At 33.7% G+C, this 20,859-nt stretch overlaps 1 protein-coding gene across 1 annotated transcript; it reads left to right on the top strand.

Annotated features, from left to right (window-relative positions):
* The first annotated feature begins 868 nt into the window (after positions 1 to 868).
* LOC127838739 (uncharacterized) lies at positions 869 to 18,255 on the top strand. Its single transcript, XM_052366711.1, has 2 exons — positions 869 to 1,039; positions 15,746 to 18,255. The coding sequence occupies exon 2, from the start codon at positions 17,145 to 17,147 to the stop codon at positions 18,195 to 18,197; it is 1,053 nt and encodes a 350-aa protein (XP_052222671.1). The 5' UTR covers positions 869 to 1,039; positions 15,746 to 17,144; the 3' UTR covers positions 18,198 to 18,255.
* The last annotated feature ends 2,604 nt before the right edge of the window (positions 18,256 to 20,859 follow it).

Below are 20,859 nucleotides of genomic sequence, written 5' to 3'. Positions count from 1 at the left end.
AACCACGTATAAACTTTGACAGCTGAACATATCAATGCAACAACTAATTTATTGCGGTTTTGATCTATATATTGTTTCACTTTAGGTCACAATCCACAATATTGCCATTTTATTTCATTTATAAAAAGTATAATAACACAAGCAAACAAATTGCTTACCTAAAACACTTGATATACTACTTGATGTATCTAGTTTTTTCCACGGTCGAGCGTTTTTTAAGTAAAATACTGTTGCTGCAACAATTTTGTTTAATACAGAACATTTAGTAATTTCAAGTATGGAGTACATATTAAAATAATGTTTTGTGTGGAAGGATGACCTCTTTTACTGATGAGTGGATTTGTTTGTGTCCAAACTTTCGCTGAATGGGTCTAGTTCCCCACGGGTACTACTTCCCCGTACCCCGGGTACTTTAAAATATACTTCACTTACGATAACATGCTTTTCTTAATGTGCAGCTACATGCAGTTTCATTCGATCGTCCAAAACATGTCAAAGAATATTTCTTTTTCTTTCTTCTACGAAATTCCGTTGTAAGCTCCAATGCAATTGATGTTTTAAATTGCTTTTAGAGCTAGTTCTCTTCTCAAAATTGGTCGCGGTGGGTAAAATTATGATTTTATGTTATGTGATCTCAATCGTGATTGAATAATTTACCGATTAACGAATAACTCAAACCCAGCCTGGGCACCAACCCTTATACATTCGGGTAAAATAGATTGCAGTGTAATTGGAAACGCGACAATAACATTTCTATGAATCTCCTAATGTATCCGGTTATTTATGTGCTATAGTGAAACATCGTTAAATCTGATTGAATCTTATATTATACGGCAGATTAAAAAAGCATTTACATTTTTCTTTATTCTGCTTAAGGATTAAAAATAGATTTTAAGATATGATTGCCCACAACGACCCGATCATATGTATAAAAGGAGACTGGTTTTGAATTGTTTATGCCACTGCTCTTACGTTAGTTTGAACTAAGTGTTCAGAGACACAGCGATAAAAGGAGGCGTTTACAGTCAATTCTACGAACGTAAGTTCTTTTTAATATTTTGGCTGTATCGTGTATTGCTATATACGGTGTTTGATTGTTTTTAATCAACGCTGCAATATTTTGCTTCTCTTTGATTCGATTAACATTTCAAATTGGTATAAATTTATTAATGATTTCATAAGTAGTGTTCATGACATCGTCGGTCCTAACAAACCTTTTAAACCACTGTCAATAAATCAGTTAAAGTGACACACAAATAAGCATCGCTATTTTGAACAATTTTTAACAACAACAACATATGAAAATAAAGCTTAGTTATATTAACCAATTTAAATAATCAATTTAATTGGACGATTTTCAACAATGTTTTTTTCCACTCTTATAGTATTGAAATTTTGGACTCATTATTTCACAGTGAAATTTAAAAATAATTTTCGATCAGTTATTGTTACTTGGACAATAGATAGCAATTATGTGAGAATGATTTCGTTTCAAATATGATATGATATTTTTTGTATTTCATCTAAATTGTTCTGTATCGGTGCTATTTGGCTACTGTTGATTGTTTCTGTGTGCCTTTTTTAAGTCGGACGTAATTATATTGGATCAATTGTTATTGGTATAATATTGTTTTTAAGTGTTTTAAGTCGAACCGATTTATTGTCATCCATGGTCAAATGGCATCACTTCATTTTAAGAAAATGAGTTTAACTTCAGTTAACGCTCAAGCAAATTTGGCCAATGATCGTAATCTTATATGAACAAAGACATTGCTAAAACAAGGCTTTTTGTATCATAACCTAAGAAGTAAATTCGCTAGATTTCACTCAAAGTATGGTAATTTAATTAAAAAATATAATGTTTCTTTAAAATGGCATTTAAATAATGGAATTTCCCATCCATCATTTTATGGAGATGTTTTGAAGCGTGTCCGCAAATAAAAACATGTTAAAGAAAATGTTCATATTAAACTTTTCAATTTAATTCAGTCGTTTTTATCAAAAGGATATGATGCTGATGTACTTAAAAACACGTGCTTGATGGTTTTTGATTCACTTTATCTTTCTTCTCTTAAAATTTGGAATCATTAATGATATTATGGGCATTTTTTACATTTGAGCATAATTGTGTCTTTGTGTCGTTTGCACAATTCTGCATGAAAACTACATTTAGACTCACATCTTACATCAAATCATTTCTGTCGTCAGTTGTCAAAACACCTATATACTGTTTGATTCCAATAATGTCGCTTTAATGGAATTACCATTTTTATACATTTGATTCCTAATATTTAATCACCTAAACTTGTTTTATAAGCAGTTCAATTTTGCAGTACCGCCCCATAAATATTGTTATTTTTACTTTACAGTACTGCCCCTAGATTTTGTTCACGTCATTGTGTCTTCGCTTGTCAATTACGTCATAACTCTTTCTCTGTTCCTGGGTACATTGATTTTTGTGACGTCATACGACCAACTTTCCCAGTTGTAATCTACATGCATAGGTCATTGGGTTTATGATTTTATTTTTATTTTCTCGGTGACAGGCGTTTCTTGATTGATTTATTTTTTAGCAGTAAATAAACAACCAAGCAATGTAATATAGAACTTTTACACCCATTATTGCTGCTTCTTCCTGTATTTGTGCGATAATGATCTGAAATATAAACTTTATGATGCTATATTTTTAAATCTTTTTCTATAAAGAAGGAATGTAGTTGACACTTGTTCATAGTTTCATTCCATCGTTCCTCAAAAAGTTGTTACTCTGTTGCTCTGGTATCTTCAATACCATTGAGTAATTAAATGGTAATTAAATTGAATGCGTTTTAATTCCCTTTTATTACTGTTTAATTTGAGTTACAATTCTATGAGGTTAAATTTTATTTATACTTAAATGTTGCATTGACCATTTCAAGGCGGTGACCCCAGCTTTATTCTTATTTGTGTTTATGCTGTTTTGTATTGTGCTGTATTGTGCTGTTTTGTACTGGTTGGGCAATCGGTCACTTGCCTTTAATAAAGGACATTCTAATTGTTTATCATAATAATTCAATACTACTCCAGCAGCTGGAGTTTCACTTCTTTATATTTGTACAAACGTAGTTTACTTGATTCCGATTAAAAAAACAACATCACATGGTATCACCTAAAAATGGCATGACGTTTATGATACATTTATAAACTGGCAAGAAGAAATCCTTGCATTATAGATAAGCAAGAATTTCATTTCAAATAGACAAACTAATACGGATATTGATAGGACCCATTCAGTACATTATGAAAACACACACACACGCATATATATATATATATATATATATATATATATATATATATACATGTGTAAAACATTAAACCGTATGAATTATACACTATTATTTTGAAGCGCAAATAGCCCCAAATGGAGCAAAAATGTACCATGTGCCTTCTAATTTCAATGTCACATGGTACCTTTTTGCACCAAGGGAGTGATTTAATACAGTTGAAAATGATAGAAGACGTTCCTAAAACGATATACAAAAAAGTTAATGCAAATCGATTGCAACTTCTAATGGGCATGAATAAATGTTTCTCAATTAATATATTATATAAATAATAGATATCAATTTTGGTGCAATCTCTGAACATTTGGCGCATCCTTCCGTCAATCACAATACATGTAAAAACATATAATGATCCACTTGTCTGAATCCATGAAATCAAAGCATCGAAATATGGTTAACTTGTCACGGTGGGCGATAGTGATTTTAGTCGAGCTTGATTTAAAACCAGTGTTGTTTAGCTCGATTATACATTGAAATAATAATTAAAGGGGCCTATTCACGTTTTGGTAAATTGACAAAATTAAAAAAAAATGTTTCAGATTCGCAAATTTTCGTTGTAGTTATGATAGTTGTGAGGAAACAGCATTACTTAACATTCACCATGCTCTAAAATATCCATTATACGCATCTTTTGACCCTTTAAAAACCTGAAAAGTATAAAGCGTTGTAACGCGAACCGATTGAATGATTTGGAGAGTTTTGTTGTTGTCGTTATATTTTGTGATGCTACGAGGATTGCTTTTATAAAGTATAAAATACACCACTCATTGAAAGAGCGCAGAGGGCCGATTGGTATAGACGATAGACTTTTACTCAAGGGGTCAGTGGTTCGAGCTCAGTAAAGGGTTACCTTTTTTCTTTCTTTAATTGTGTTTTTGGTTTTTTACTGGAGCTTTTTAGATCAAATGTTTACATTTATCAATATAAAGATTTTAATGACAAACTGCAATACATGCCAAAATCGGTGAAAAGGCCCCTTTAAATCAATGAACACAGTTATGACTTTACAAATATTAAACATCAAAAGTTTATGGCAAAAATTATTTGGGTACGAAAAAAAATTTGGGTACGAAAATTGTGGGTAGACAAAATGTGGGTACGAAAAAAATTGGGTTCTAAAACAATTGGGTACGAACAATAATGAGTACGAACAATTTTGGGTACGAATTTTTTTATTAGGAAAGATGGAGTTCCTGTAAGTATACCGTGGTACCGAAAAGTATCATTTGAAAATCGGTGTACGGTGAAGTATACTTCAAAGTACCCGGGGTATGGGGAAAAAGTACCAGGGGGACCTTGACCCATTCAGCGTTAGTATCCCAACAAGAGGACCATGGACCCAAAGGCGCTCACCTGAGACCCTAAGGAACTAAACTATTATCACAAAAAATGAAAGTACTTTATGAAACTTGTATGCTTAATTTATATGTACAATGTTAGTTTTGAAGTTAAATTTTCATACCGATGTTCATGAATATTAGAAAAACAAGGTGACTTCTGTGGTATAAACATTCTTTTTGTATATTCAACATATGGACTTTTTTTTAGCTCAGATGGCCCAGTTTCAAACTTGGCTGAGATTTAAACAGTGCCTTAACAAGGTTTCACTTTAGCTGTATAAGAAAACTGCCCCCCCCCCCCCCCTGGCAGCCATGTTTTTTAAGGAAGCGAAACATTTTTTCAAATTTATCCAAGACATCATTAGAACAAATGACCTGACCAAGTTTCTTGAAGGATGCACAGTAAATTTGATTTTTAGAGTGGTTAAAAGATTTTACTATAGCCATATAAGGAAAACTGCCATGTCCCCAACGGCCATGGTTTTAAACTGACGGAACGATTTTTGAACTATACCCAGATATCATTCAAACAAATTTTCTGGCCAAGTGTTATTAACATTGGACTATGAATTAGACTTCTATACTTTAGAGTGTAAACAAGGAGTTATTAAAGCCATATAAAAAAACTGCCATGCACAATTTCGGCAATGTTTTTCAACAGACCAGTTGAGAACAGTGTTCTGAGCAAGCTTCATTAAGATTGTACAACCATTAAGATTGAACTTCATGTGGCCTCTAGAGTGTTAACAAGGTAAATTTAAAGGTAACGAACAATGTAAGATCACATTTTGTGCAAGGAATACCAAAGATGACTTATAAAACGTTATCAAAATATCAATGAAATCCGATTAGTAATTAATATAACACTGATATTAACATGGTATTCTATTTATCCTACAATCTATAATGAAAAGTGCATGAGACAATCACAATATAAGCGTTTAATTGATAAAATAAATAATAAATGTGTGCAACAATTCAATTTTTGTTTTCGAAAAGAATTACATTTAAATTTAGATGACACTATTTGCAGTGATTTTTTTGTTTCGCCTAATTGGGAAAAGTACCGGTTCCAGCTCAATTGGATAAAAAAATCGCGCAAAACTCCTGAAATTGGGAAAATGTATGTTGTGTAGTCTTAACGTTAAGAATTTTTTGTTTAGCTCACAAATACTTTGCAATTGATAACTTAGTGTTTTCAATTAGACAATAGTACATTTACTTAGGTTCAAGCCATAGAGCTGAATAGAGAAAGTAATTAAATGTTGCAATTTATTCATGAAACCTTCAATTGAGAATTTGTTGACAGCAATTGGAAAATTTGAAGTTATTTCCCCAATAGGGAAAGTTCCAATTTCCAGTACTTTACTAAGAAGGAACACAATCGCTCATTTCAGCTTTAATAGGATATTCAATTCATAAAAAACTAAATTTAGTTTAAACGACACATTTACCTCAATTTTAACTTTAATCCAATGTTTAAAACAATAAAGTTACAACGATATGAACTTCCATTTTTTGTTTTTCTTTCCCTTTCTCAAAATCTATTTAAAACCACAATATTTTAAATAACACGTGTATTGAATGTTAACCATTCTGACCCAACCAGGATTGTCGCAGCGAGTTATTTTATCCATACGGAAGTTGAAATAATCCATAACAAGCACATGCTCCGAAATACCATTGGATTCTTAAGATGCTTTAAAAAATATTTTACTGTTAAATTAACTAACAGGTTCGACTTGTCATCCTTAAAATCCAGAGTTTAAATGAAATAACGGTACACGAAATACGTATTTCATACTATACGAGATCGAAGGAGTCAAAAAAGAACTAAATTTAGTATTTACGACACGCTTACCTTAATTTTAACTTTAATCCAATGCTAAAAAACCATGAAGTTACAACGATATGCACTTCCATTTTCTGTTCTTCCTTCCCTTTCTCAAAATTTATTTAACACACTCAATTTTTTAATAACATTGTTTTGTATCGAATGCTAACCATTCATTGAACACACTCAATTTTTTAATAACATTATTTTGTATCGAATGCTAACCATTGTGACCCAAAACATGATTTACGAAACCGTAATCATATAACAGTGAGTTATTTTATTCCTATGGAAGTTTTAATTATGCATGACAAACACACAATCCGAATACTTTTAATTCTTTCGATGCTTTAAATAATATTGTATTGCACGTCCCACTGTGTCCCAAAAATTAAACCTTGGTCATAACTTTTGCAATATTGAAGATAGCAACTTGATATTTGGCATGCATGTATATCACATGGAGCTGCACATTTTGAGTGGTGAAAGGTCAAAAGTCAAATAAATTACTTCAAATAGGCGCAGTAGGGGGTATTGTGTTTCACAAACACAGCTCTTGTTTTTAAAAGTTATTTATTTGTTTAAAGCATCGAACGAATGAAAAACGTAGTTCGAATAGTTTGTTTATCATGCATAAATGTTAACTTTGATAAGAATACAATAAAATAGTGTGGTTTAAAATAAGTTTCAATAAAGTGAAGACAGAATAGAAAATGAAAGTGCATATCCTTTCAACTTTATTATCATAAACAATGGATATAAGTTGTGATTGAAGTAAGCGTGTCGTTACTACTAAATTTAGTTTTTAGCTCGACTATAATGTATGAAATATATATAGTGGAGCTATCCTTCTCACCCCGGCGTCGGCGTTAGCGCTAGCGTTAGCGTGCAAATGTTAAAGTTTGCGTAACACTCCAAATATTTCCTATGTCCCTTGACATAGCTTAAATATTTTGCATACATCTTTACCAACATGACCCCAACCTATAAACAAGAGCAGACAACTGTATCAAGAATTTTGTAAGAATTATGGCCCTTTTTTCACTTAGAATATGCATATTATTGATAAATCTGTGTTAAAGTTTGCGTACCACCTCAAATATTTTCAATGTCCATTGACATATTGCTTTCATATTTTGCAAACTTCTTTACCAACATAACCCCAATCTATAAACAAGAGAAGACAACTGTATTATTTTTTTGTAAGAATTATGGCCCTTTTTCCATTTAGAATATGCATGTTATTGATAAATCTATGTTAAAGTTTGCGTACCACCTCAAATATTGTCAATGTCCCTTGACATATTTCTTTCATATTTTGCAAACCTCTTTACCAACATGACCCCAATCTATAAACAAGAGCAGACAACTGTATCAAGCATTTTGTAAGAATTATGGCCCTTTGTTGTCTTAGTAACTGAATATTTTGTTAAATTTTGTGTTTAGATCCACTTGACTTCTTTAGTATCAAAGCTATTGCTTTCAAACTTCAAATATGTTATTACTATCATGAGGGTACTGTACCTGGCAAGATCAATTTGACCTTTACCTTTGAATGACATTGACTCTCAAGGTCAAAAGGATACAGTTTAGTTAAATTGCCATAACTTCTTTATTAATGATCAGATTTTAATAATACTTTGACAAAACAACACTTACCTGAATACCACAATTTATTCCACCCAAACAATACCCCACGACCCAACCCAGAATCCCTGCACCCCCCCCAATTCTTTTTTTCATTTTTGTATTGTTCAAACATCGGCTTATAAATTCCCACACACCAAATTATACCCCCTCTCAACCCCCCTACCCCCCTCACATTTTTTTCCTATTTTTAGTTTTGAAAGATCGTCTACATAAATGACCACGTCCCACATTATATCCCCTCTCACCCCCTACCCAACCCAAAAAGAATATTGTTTTCTTTGAAACATGGTTTAAAAAACAAAAACAATTATTTATTTACTTTATTTTTGAAGGATCATCTGAACTTCCCACCCAAGCTATTGATATAAACTTCAAATAAAATTGTATTAGTTTGTTTTCTGTCTTTACAAATGTTCAATAGATTGTGGAAAATATACCTGAACTATTACCATGACCTTATTGAATAATTTGAACAATTTCCCCATGATGGCTTACGTTATACTGCCAAACACTCGAATAATCGAGCGCGCTGTCCTCTGACAGCTCTTGTTTTATGACTTGTTTTAAGCTGAAATGGTGTCATCAACTTATTTTTCATAACGGTTTCAGTTGCATTCGATATTTTATTTAACCCAAGTGTGTGCTATGTTTAATTATAATTATTCTTGATTATTTTGTTGATTTGTTACTCAATTTTATGATGCTTATGATAAGTTGCTCACGGCAAGCCTCGCCATGTAAACCTTTATTCAACTTGTCGGACAAATTTAAGTACGCGATAACATTCCATAGATGTTAAAATACCATCTGTGATAGATATATAATTCATACAAGTTAAACTGTATTATACTTATGTATCTAAAGGTTTCTGTGCGAATGGTTATTTTACTTGTTTTTTTCGTAATAGTAAAATTGAACTAAATTTATAAACATATCCGGTAGACGCACATGTCAAGAGGCCGATGTAGAGTAACCATTTAATGCAGGATAAAGTGGTGTAGTATGTCATACTTATGTAAATGTGTATATATAACTACTCTTTTGTAATTGTGTATATGTTTAGAATACAGCCTTAAAAGGCTTCTTTTAAACAACATACTATCATGCCTATATGATGATATTTGATAGCACGATACAAATAAGGATAAATGTATGCTACATTTTAAAAGTCAATTTCTATGTTTCTACATTATTAATAGAATATCATCCAGTAATCGTTACAAGGACAAAAAAAAAATATAGGCAACTATACAACCCAAAGTAGTTGATTGAAGAAACCTCTAAGATAAGAACATATTGTATTATAGTTTAAAATAGGTTGTTAAATGCTTAGAAAACGTTCCATAATTTTCTTACATGTATGTTTTTTAAAATAATGTTCTCAAAGTGATCTTCTCAAAATGTTGGAAACATACAACTACAACTTTTGTTAAAATTGTGTATTCTAGTCTACACTGTTCGTCAATACTTGTATTGTATATATGTCCTCATTGGCTTAAATGCCTTATTGGATTGAAATAAACTGTCTGTCTGTCTGTCTACATGTCGATCATAGCGTACAAAGTCCAATTGCTGCCCTACCCGCGCATTATAATCACCACAAGCTAATACTATTCCTTTGTTTTTAAAATTACATATATTGTTTTCTAATTGGAAAAATGCATCTGTATTGACCATATCGTGAAAAGGTGCATTTTTTGGTACAATATAAGTAAATACGATATACATATCTTCTGCATTCTGGATAAACGTCTAATCTAACTTAATTAATAGTAAACAAGCAAATTCGTTGAATTGACATCCCCCGCCAATATGCTTCTGGACACAAAAGTGTTATATTTGACACTCAGCTAAAAAGCATTTTTTTAAATACAAAGGGCCAAATCTCCGTTATTAACAGATGGTGTACAATGCCATTTGGCGTGCATCATCCTCTTATCCATAATATACTCACACCAAGTTTCAATGAAATCCGCCAAAGCACTTCCAAGATATGGCTCCGGACACAACAGTGCCGGACGGACGGAAAGACGGACGGACGGACGGACGGAAGAACGGGCAACGCCAAAATAATATCCCTCCGCCTATGGCGGGGTATTATAATCGTAATCATTTTTAACTATCTTAACGCCCTTAACAATATTATTTTTGATATAAAGTAAAATTCCTCAACTGCTACGTTTCGCACGTCCATTTTGGTATTTTCTATAAGAATGAAATAATTTATAGCCTTGTAAGTCAATGTCAGTGTTTTTATCAGTCCATTTTTCACTTAGGAATATAATATCAAAGTGGTTTAAATATTTACTGAAGTCTCTACTGGCGAGACACGAGACAAAAAGAAGCACAGTCATTATGGATTGTTCGTGGAACAGTTGCAAATTTATACGATGGAAGATTGCCATCTAGGATGGCAGCTAAGACATTGGTATCTTTAATGAGGAATGCTCGCTTACAACTTATAACCCGATAGATATTTTCGCCCATCATCCAGGTCGACAGAGTTGCCCTCACGTTTGATGGATTTGTCTTCAAAGAACTGTTTTGACATGTAGCTTAATAATATCATATTAATACCATTGCCAAAAGACTTTCTCGCGTTGTCTTGCCTTGGTATTGGTGAACCTGACGATCAGCCTGAGCCCGTAGTTCACAAGATTGTAATGCCAAAGTTAGCCGATCTTATCTGTGTGTATTTAAGAGAAGCATTTTAAAATCGTGCAAACAAGCAACTTCCGACTTTAGGTATGTGAGTTCCTCATTGAGAGCTCTATGCATCTAAGCAACCAGGTCAACATTTAGTTTAGCTTTAAACTGCTCGACTAGCCGCTCGCTACCTCTTCTTTGTCAGATGTGTTAACTTTTGGAATGAACTAACTTCACTTGCAATAGCCTGGCTGTTGTGCTTAGTCTTTCGCGACGCAGTTAAAGTGCTTGGCTATAAATCGGGAGATCCTGATTCAGTTCCCATTGGAGCTCTTTTCGCTCTCCGTTTGATGTAGCTTTGTCCAACAAGTTCTCGACATCAATAGTTTGTTCAAAATCTGACTCGGAACTATAAAATCGCTTAATATCAAGGTATATTTGGAAAATATGACTTACTCTTTTACGATACAGTTTTTGAAGTGCCTTTTGCTCCGGCGAAGATTTATGATGCTTTTTTCTTTTGTCGTGTGGTTATTTGTATATTGCCTTTGCGCGTGGTGTGGAGGTCTCGTCAACTTTAACGGTAAACAATGTTCGTCAATATAGTAATACTTGCATCTTTTACCATTCTTTGGGAGAGATCTCAATCGCTTAAAGGGATTTCAGTTGACACAGATGTTTGACTATTGACCCAAATTGATCATGACCAAAGAGTCAATATCAGTCTATTGTTATGTCTCAGTAATGCTTCTAATCCACATGAACCCTTGTATTAAAAACACCATCTCGATTGAAAGAAACAACTAGGGCGTCGTTAATCTAATCTAAATTTCGTTCATGACATTAAACTCAATATTAAAATGAGAAAAGCACAATGAAATCCCTGTATTCATATTCATCTTATGAAAAGGATTGACACAATATTGTCTTTACTCCCTTCCATTCTCAAAGCTATAATTATTTGACCAAGTGTAGAAAAAACATAAACCTTAAATTATTCTATGGTCAACTTGTTATGTTTGAAATCTATATACAACAGACAAAAACTTACAATAGTTGAACAATTAAAGTGTCCTCATAATGAATTACTTAACTTCAAAAGGTCCCTATACAATATCCACATACTTCTGTTTTATCAATAGGATATTTAAAAATACTTGGGATAGAGTTACACCTATTCTACACGGCCTTATTATTTAATGATTATCATAATATATCTTCCGATAACTGCCATGTAGAACTCTTCGATTGTCGTGTGAGTGAATTTAAATCGAAGCCGGTTGAATTGCTTGTATTATATGCTTTATTGTAAAACATAATCAAGCGATGTAACCTTATTATTGGAATAGACCAACTAAAAGAACTGTAATCGTATGCTGTTATCATTTTAAAAATACCTTTTACATCTTAAAACATGATCTTTAAGATGTAATCCACAAAAATTAACTGTTTATTTAAATGCAGTCAATATTTATTTTTTAAATTCAGAGTTTAGAAAAAAAGTTTTTAAATTTGACAAAGTAAGAAAGCTGGTCATTGTCAACAACAATTATATCACACGTTTGGACATCACACACACATATATTGCAGCATTTCTTCGGGTCGAACCTACCGTTGAATTTGGAAACATTAATGCTTCAAAATAGACAAAATATATTACACAATTGGTCCTGCCCCAATCTTTCAAATCACTTGATCATTAAATAAGGTACGAAATCCGCATAAACACCAAAGACATTAAGGACCTGGTAGGAAAATCAGCACAACAACCACAATCACATTTATCGACTTTACCGACAAGAAAAAAATTAATCCAATAAAAGAGCAGCGCTAATTCAATTTTAATATTTATCGTGATATATTATTCTGCGTGGACAAAACAGATTCCAGTGAACAATATTTTAGACCTATTGTTGAATTTTTGCAAAAATATTATAATTTAAATAATACTCTAACGTTGAATAAAAAGGCCCACTCAGTTGAAATGTCTTTTATAGATGGCAAGAGTTAAATATTATTAGAGGTGTTATTAATAAAAGTCAACTGCATTCATGAATCTACGTGAACGCTTCCGGTAAGAAAAACTGTAACCTTTAGGAAACTTCGAGAGATCAATATTGAAACATTTAAACAAGATATCACAGAGTCAGAAATACAATTTGAAAAAAATATCTCATTCAAATTCAAAACAGAGTAATGATAATTACCCGGCAGCAGAAACATGCAGTTTGACACATTGCCGTCCGACAACTGAGGTAGAAGTTGAAAAAATCATCATGCAAACCTAAAATAAATCTTGCGAGCTTGACCCTATTCCAACTTGGCTCTTGAAAGAATGCAACACTGTACTGCTCCCAATATTGACAAAAATCATCAATCTTTCGATTGAAACAGCAAGTGTGCCAAGATCCTTTAAAACATCACGTATAAGACCTTTATTGAAAAAGCCCACCTTAGATAAAGAAACACTACAAAACTATCGTCCGGTTTCGAATCTGCCATATGTTTCAAAATTATTGGAGAAAGTTGTCAGCAAAAGAATTGATGAACATTTTACAGAAAACACTTTAAATGAAGAAAACCAGTCTGCATACAGGAAGTTTCACTCAACAGAAACAGCTTTGTTAAAAGTTTAAAACGATGTCCTTTAATCATTAGATAAGAAAAATGTCACTGTCTTTATTATGCTGGATCTCTCCGCCGCTTTTGACACCATCGACCACAAAACCCTTTTAAACCGCCTCGAACAACAGTTTGTCTTTTCTGAAAAAACCACTACAGTGGGTAGCTTCCTACCTATCTGACCGATTCCAAACGGTGAGCATTGACGGCAAGGTATCAGAACCAATGCTGCAGACCTTCAGCGTACCACAGGAATCTGTGTTAGGCCTAAACTTTTATACTATGTTTACTAAGCCTGTTGGGGGAAATTTGCAAAACACATGGACTCGAGCATCACTTCTACGCCGATGACTTGCAGCTCTACCTTTCCTTCGAACCCACCGATGGAGCAGACCAAAACAAAACACTAAATCGAGCTGAAATGTGCCTCCAAGATATTATTTCGTGGATGAATAAAAATATGCTCAAACTTAACACCGACAAAACCGAGGTCATAGTATTTTCAAGTCAAAACAACGCCAAGTACGTAGATGGGTTAAATGTTATAGAAAGGGGCTTCGACAATTAAACCACCGCAATACGTTCGAAATCTCGGTGCTTAGTTTGATTCAAGAATGAACATGGAACACCAAATTAATGCTATAAGTAGATCATGTTTAGGTCAGTATAGGTACATAGGTCACATCAGGCAATATCTTACACCAAATGCCACAAAATCCTTGGACAATTCACTTGTTACATCTCGGCTAGACTATTGCAATGCACTGCTGTATGGAACACAAAAATGAGCTATCAAGAAACTACAAAATGTTCAAAACACTGCGGCGCGTGTTTTCACAAGAACATCCCGCTATAGTCAAATTACACCGATCCTTAAGGAATTACACTGGCTCCCAGTAGAAAAAATAATTCACATCAAAATACTTACCAATGCGTTCAAAGCCTAAAATGGACGATCGCCTGTATATCTGAAAAACCTACTTGAAGTCTACGAACCAAGGCGAAACTTAAGATCAAAGAACGAAGCGACTACATTAGTGAATCCAACGAAGATTCAATCCGTATCATACGGGGAGCGAAGTTTCGTGTACGCTGCACCCAAGCTCTGGAACTCACTTCTATCAAACATTCGAGGTTATTCAATACTGTACTCCTTCATAAAGGCACTGAAAACTCACCTCTTCCTTCAATCTTATGCAACATAAGCAGTGGTTTATTAAATTCATTATATAAAATCTCACTCAGCATGAACTTGAATAAACCCTTTTAAAGGCAGCATTATTATTTCTTTGGGGGTTAGTTGACTTATGGTAATGGTGTCCCGACGTTACCCTTGTCTCTGTTTTGTCGTCCGGATCTTTCTAATCTATGATTACTCTGCATGTTTTGTACGTAGTACTTATAGTTTAAGTTTTAGATTTTATTGTTTCATTAATTGTCTTATAGCTATACACATAGAGTAGTTTTATAGTGTCTTATTGATCTTTCTAATCTATGGTTACTGTGTTTTTACGTCACACTTATAGTATAAGTTTAATAGAGTAGTTTTATAGTATAATTGAGTAGTTTTGATCGTTTTCTTTTGAAACAGTGTTGCGAGATGTATTCGTATCTGCGATTCGTTATGTAAAGCGCCTTTGAAAATGCACTCTAGCATGAAAAGGGCTCTATATAAATCCGGTATAATAATAATAATAATAATAATAATAATAAAAATAATAATAATAATAATAATAATAATTATAATAATAATAATAAAATTGATAATAATTAATTCATATTGCAGTTAGAAAGCACGTAGATATTTGATACTGACCGTTCAGCGTAAATGATTTCAGTGGGGATGATGATTTTACTTTGAGCTGTCGAACTTTTTTGTTGAATATAGATTAAAATTTTGTGAACCATTTTATAATTCGACGTTTGTAATAACCACTAAACCTAGTCAAATAATTGTATGGTCTCAAAAGATTCAAGAAATAATACCAATTAAGAGCTAATAATATACTTAAGAGGAATATGTAAATAGAGCTGGATTTGTGCTTTTTTCATTAAAAAGACTGATTTGATCGACTACATGATCTGTTCAGTCAAAAGGATGTTTTGAATACACAGGAGTGGTGGCCATTAGAAGCATAACTGGGTCATTGCAATGAATTGATGTTGACTCTTTGTTTAGGATTTTATTGGGCCAGTTAAATCTAGGAAGAAGACTTGCACTAGTCAAATATACATCTATATAAATTTACTTGCGTCAAAATTCAGGAAACTGCGTCCATTGATATCCTTGTACAATTCATATGTTAAGTTTTAGCTTTGGTTTTCAGAATGACGCAGTACATTTGCATGATGATTTTGATGATGCCATTCGGTGTCAACTGTGAGGCCAACCAGTGTCAAAGACGGCAGCGTTGGTCACCAAGCGGGCTAAACCGAACCGATCTGCTGTGTTGTACAGACGATTGTGATAGTAATGAGGATTATTCAACAGCACTAGGGTACCCTGGGTTCGAACATTGCTGCACATGCAATTCGCAGACAGAGTGGTCTGGCCAAGAGAAAGCATTGCTTATCGAGTACATCAGTGCATCGGGGAAATCCCTTGTTGTTGATCCCGATATATCCCGATTTAATGACAGCAATTTATACAAGATCGAACATCTTTATGGTGTTATGACAGAGATCCCGAGTGATGTTTGTGATTGGGACAAGGATCCACGGCTTAAAGTGTTTTCACCGCATGCTAACGAATCCATAAAGTACTGGCTCCACATCGTTCAAATTGATTTCAGATCGAACAAAATTCGGAAAGTCGAAAGCTTACACTTCAAAAATACAACGATCAATCTACTAACCCAGTTAAGACATCTTGATGTGTCATATAATCAAATCGTAAGCATGGACCCTGCTTGTATATCACAGCCTACTCAAAATTTATTTTTTGCGAATTTTTCACACAACAAACTGAGAGAGTTGGATATCACAAATGCTTTTACTGTGAATTTGATTTGCCGCGTCAACTACACGAGTAATATCATTGAAAATTTCGTAAATGCACTGGGGTTTACCTTGGATAAAAACAAAACATATGGACCGGGATATGTAAGCTTCCATCAAAACAAAATCGAGAGATTTCCAGATTTAACTTCTTTATTAGGCCTTTCAAGTCTCGCTGAGTTCGGACAACTATTCTCGTTTGAGTTCGATTTCGATGACTATCAACTGAATTGTGACTGCTATCTCGAGCCGATTTTAAGAATGGGACAGGAGCTAAAGGATGTTTTATGGCGGAATTATTTTAACATCTATTGTGCGAATCCACCAAGTTTCAAGAATAAAAAGGTGCACAGCCTAAACTGATATGATCTTGTTTGTAACCTCACGCGAGAGGCAAACTGTCCACAGGAATGTACTTGCATTGACAGACCGAACACAAACACATTATATGTTAATTGCACAAACTTGAAGGAGTTGCCAGCATTTCTACCTAATTCGACATTAACTCGTTTCATTTCATTAATATTACCCAACAATGAAATAAAGGTGTTGTCAAATGCGCCATATTTATCAAAAATATCGTTTCTCGACATTGCAAATAACCATTTGGAACAAATAGATGATGGTGTGATAGCTGTTCTGGAGAACGCAACACTTAACTTATCGAATAACGTACGGCTTGCACAATTACCACAACACGTGCAGCATAGAAATCTTTTTATCACAGATATGGAAGGCTTGCAGTTAACCTGCGGATGTCAAGAACTTTGGATTGAAAAGTGGCTGAAAGTGAAGAGATGCGTTAATGAGAAACTTTTCAAATGCGCCGTACCAGACCATGGAATCATAGAAGCCCGAAATTTTTCAAGTTCCTTGTTAGACTGCAAACCATATTCGTCGATCGTCACTGTATTGGTTATGTCTGCTTTTTTGGCAGCCTTGATCATATGTGGATTCCTAACTTCTTTGCTAAGATATGAAACTCTCATAATATTTCTGAAAATTAGACAAATAAACCCCGATAAATCAGAAACTGCTAAGAGATTTCAGCATGACGTAGCACTTACGTTTAACGAAGAAGATGATATACTTCGGGATTGGATTTTAAAAGTTCTTCTACCTAATTTAGAAGATAATAACTATCGAGTTTTCCTTCCCTCCCGAGACATACCATTTGGCAGTAAACGAGACAATATCATTATGAAAACATTTGCAAAGACCAGATCCTTTTTAGTAGTACTATCAGAAAAATATCTTAACCAAACGGAAAATCAGAGCAGCCGATTGTGGACAGAGAACGAATGGAAATGCGCCTGGAACCAGTTTAAAGACGACAGAATGAAAACGCTGATCATTATCAACTACGGTCACCTGGCACCTTCGGACGTATCACTCGCACAGATTGCAGCATTTCTTCGGGTCGGACATACCGTTGAGTTCGGTAACCACGACGCTCAAATCATGCACGATATTTATGACAAACTGGGGCCAGCACCAAACCAGCCAGAACGCAGAGACATCGTTAAAAATATTAAATATAAAGCAAGGAATAGACAATTCAATGGGTATCCTAAAGTGTACCCCGAAAATAGTGACATCGATATGAGCAAACTCTTTGATGTTGATAGTTTATTCCGTGTTGAAAAGACTTTAATAGAAAATACACTGGGCATGTCATTTAAATACTTGTGTTCTGAGACTAACTTTTCAAATGCACGTTGCATTTCAAAGCAGATTACTTATTCGTATCCTTGTAGAACCTTGGTTAAAAAGGTAAAATAAACTTCTTCATCAATGAAGGAATATTCAGAGTTATATATTTTGTAAATGTATTATGTACATGTGCATCAATAAATATATAGTTTATATAACAGTTTCATAAGTATGACCCATTTCGACATGGGGATTTATGCACTGCAAATTTCCGTATATCGGTATGTCAGTAGGTTGGTCAATAAGCCAATAGGTAAGGTGGTAGGTCGGTCCGCAGACCATTCGTTTCCGCACGATTATGTTTTGATGTAAAACCATTAAATAGTATGATGGTAACTGCAGAGTAAAAGACGACGACTCTCGATTTTGAGGTCATCGGATCAAAATTCAAGGTCACTGGGGCTTGTAGCATAGAGATGAAAAGATATAAAGGACAGTTTAAATACCGTTAATACCATTTAAATATCATAAGAGATAATACATAAAGTTTTTTTTTTAAATACCATGTTAACCTTGAGCACTGAAGTCCATAATTATTTGATAGATTAAATGTAACTTGCGAAGTAAATTTCCTTCTAGCCACTGATCCTGTCTGACATGGTGTTTACCTTAAAGCTTGTTCCAGCCAGTTTCATTGGCCATGTAGTCATTTTATTAGTCCCATTAATTACAGTGGGGAATATACGTTAACCCTCTGTTCGTCTTGCGTATCTGCCCAACTGTCTATTTATTTATATGTCCGTCCGTCATCAAAATTTGATCTCGTGTATTCTCAAAATGAACAGGAGGCACTTGGGTGAATCTACGTATATTTATGAAGGGCAGTGTGAGGACTTTGCACGACCCCAATTTTATCCCGATAAAAAGGTCCCTCTCACTTAAACAATAACACTTAACATTGTGCAGTATGACTGTCAATCCCATCATCTGTTCATCCTGCCATTTGTCAATACGTCCGCCAAAACTGAAAGGGTGTTTTATTTTAACGATATAAGATACAATCATAAAACTTAGTAAACGAATTCATCCATAGGTATTCTTTATATATACCTGTCTACACCTTTACTAATTTCATGCAGTAGGCCTAAATATTTTTACAATAGAAGCATATATAAAACAGGTTAATTTGAAAGATAAACGGTCCAACGAGTTATACTGGCAACATAGCACGTTCAAAAGTAATTAGTTGTTTTTACATCAGACGGTAGAATTGTGTCCTTCTCTTGTACGGCATATGGAATATTAACACTACAAGTGGCAAACAAATATATAATTTTACCGGCGAATTTTTAAGTACATTTATACCTTTAGTTCGAAGGCACGATATTCGCCGAAAAACGTTTTAAAATATATTTTTTGTTATCGATTTCGTTGTTGTGATGTTAGACGAATAAAGGAATTCTACCAAGGGCGATCAACTTAAGCATAAAAGACGAGACATATGTGGGTGCCGATTTTAGATAACTGTTAATTAATTCAACCGTTATGTCGTTGAGGGTACCTCACAGTGGAAATTACCAATCATACAAGGCATTTGCTTCATGACATTGATGAACATTTGCATGTTTATAATCCCTGGCCTCACTTTACAGTCAACAAATTTTTAAATCTATGTTTTGAAATATTATTTGGTTTTCATAAATGTCTCATATCAGCATTTTTCTTTTACATACACTTCAACACCGTTATTTCGAAGTCGTAGGGACCGTTAAAAAACTTCGGATTAACGATAATTCGAAATAAACATTTGACAGAAGACTTCTTTGATTCCTTAAAAATAAAACGTTGTGGAATTCGCATGGTTCGATTACACGCTTACTTAAAAACGTAAACTAGTCAGATAGCAATACATTTTTACTCGTAACAAACGGGGGAATAAAACGATTCTTTTTCTTGTTTTTATTTTTCTCTAATTACAGAACATATAAATAAAACGAATAGCACAAATTATCAGACATACATACATACATATGCATACATTTTCGGAAATAAATTAACCTTTTTTTAATAATACGCGATGTCTCTCTGAACACCGGCGTTCGCGCAGACGACAAAGGTGTAATTATCGGCTTTTGACGCGCCACGACAAAGGTGTGAAATTACGCTCAGTATTTTGCAGTTTTGACTTCGGATTAAAGATTGTCGAAGTGTATATATTGGGTTTGTTATATGCAAAAACTGATTCTTATTGGATCATTAGGATTCAGGGAAAACAGAACCTATGTAAAGTATACGTTTAGGTCTTTATATATGACATGAATGTATAAGAAGACCAGCGGAGTGATTCGTATTATCTTTTCAACATAAATTATCAATATTGGCGAAATCGTAAAGAATCGTTGCCACTCTATGCGGTAAGTTTTAAATAAATTACATAATATTAACATTATTTTTATCTAATTTATTTGGTTTTGTATAATTCTAATATCCTGATGAAGAATCAATAAATATGTGTTTCCAATAAGTGCTTTCAACGTTCCAAGGTTTGATTCAATTTCCCCCAGATTGCAATAAAAGCTAGTGCATAAAGGAAGGAAGGTAAATCTAACCAGATGCATACATCCTTGATCTCTCTTTAAAACTAATTATATTATTTTATTTTTCGGTAATAACAACATTTTATTCACTGAGCAGCACTTAATATTTAAATAGATACATACACTCTAAACAAGTAGTTATGATCATTGCATCTACTGCAGCAATCTCTTGCTCGGTGATCACACGAGGACGT

This window comes from Dreissena polymorpha, chromosome 7 (assembly GCF_020536995.1).
Source record: "Dreissena polymorpha isolate Duluth1 chromosome 7, UMN_Dpol_1.0, whole genome shotgun sequence".
In the NCBI taxonomy this organism is placed as follows: Eukaryota; Metazoa; Mollusca; class Bivalvia; order Myida; family Dreissenidae; genus Dreissena; species Dreissena polymorpha.
Note: the sequence above shows the minus strand (reverse complement) of the source record. Positions and strands in the feature narration are given on the sequence as shown.

Excerpts from the sequence above, each read along its gene's own strand:
- LOC127838739 (XM_052366711.1), top strand. The coding sequence starts at position 17,145 with ATGGAAGGCTTGCAGTTAACCTGCGGATGTCAAGAACTTTGGATTGAA.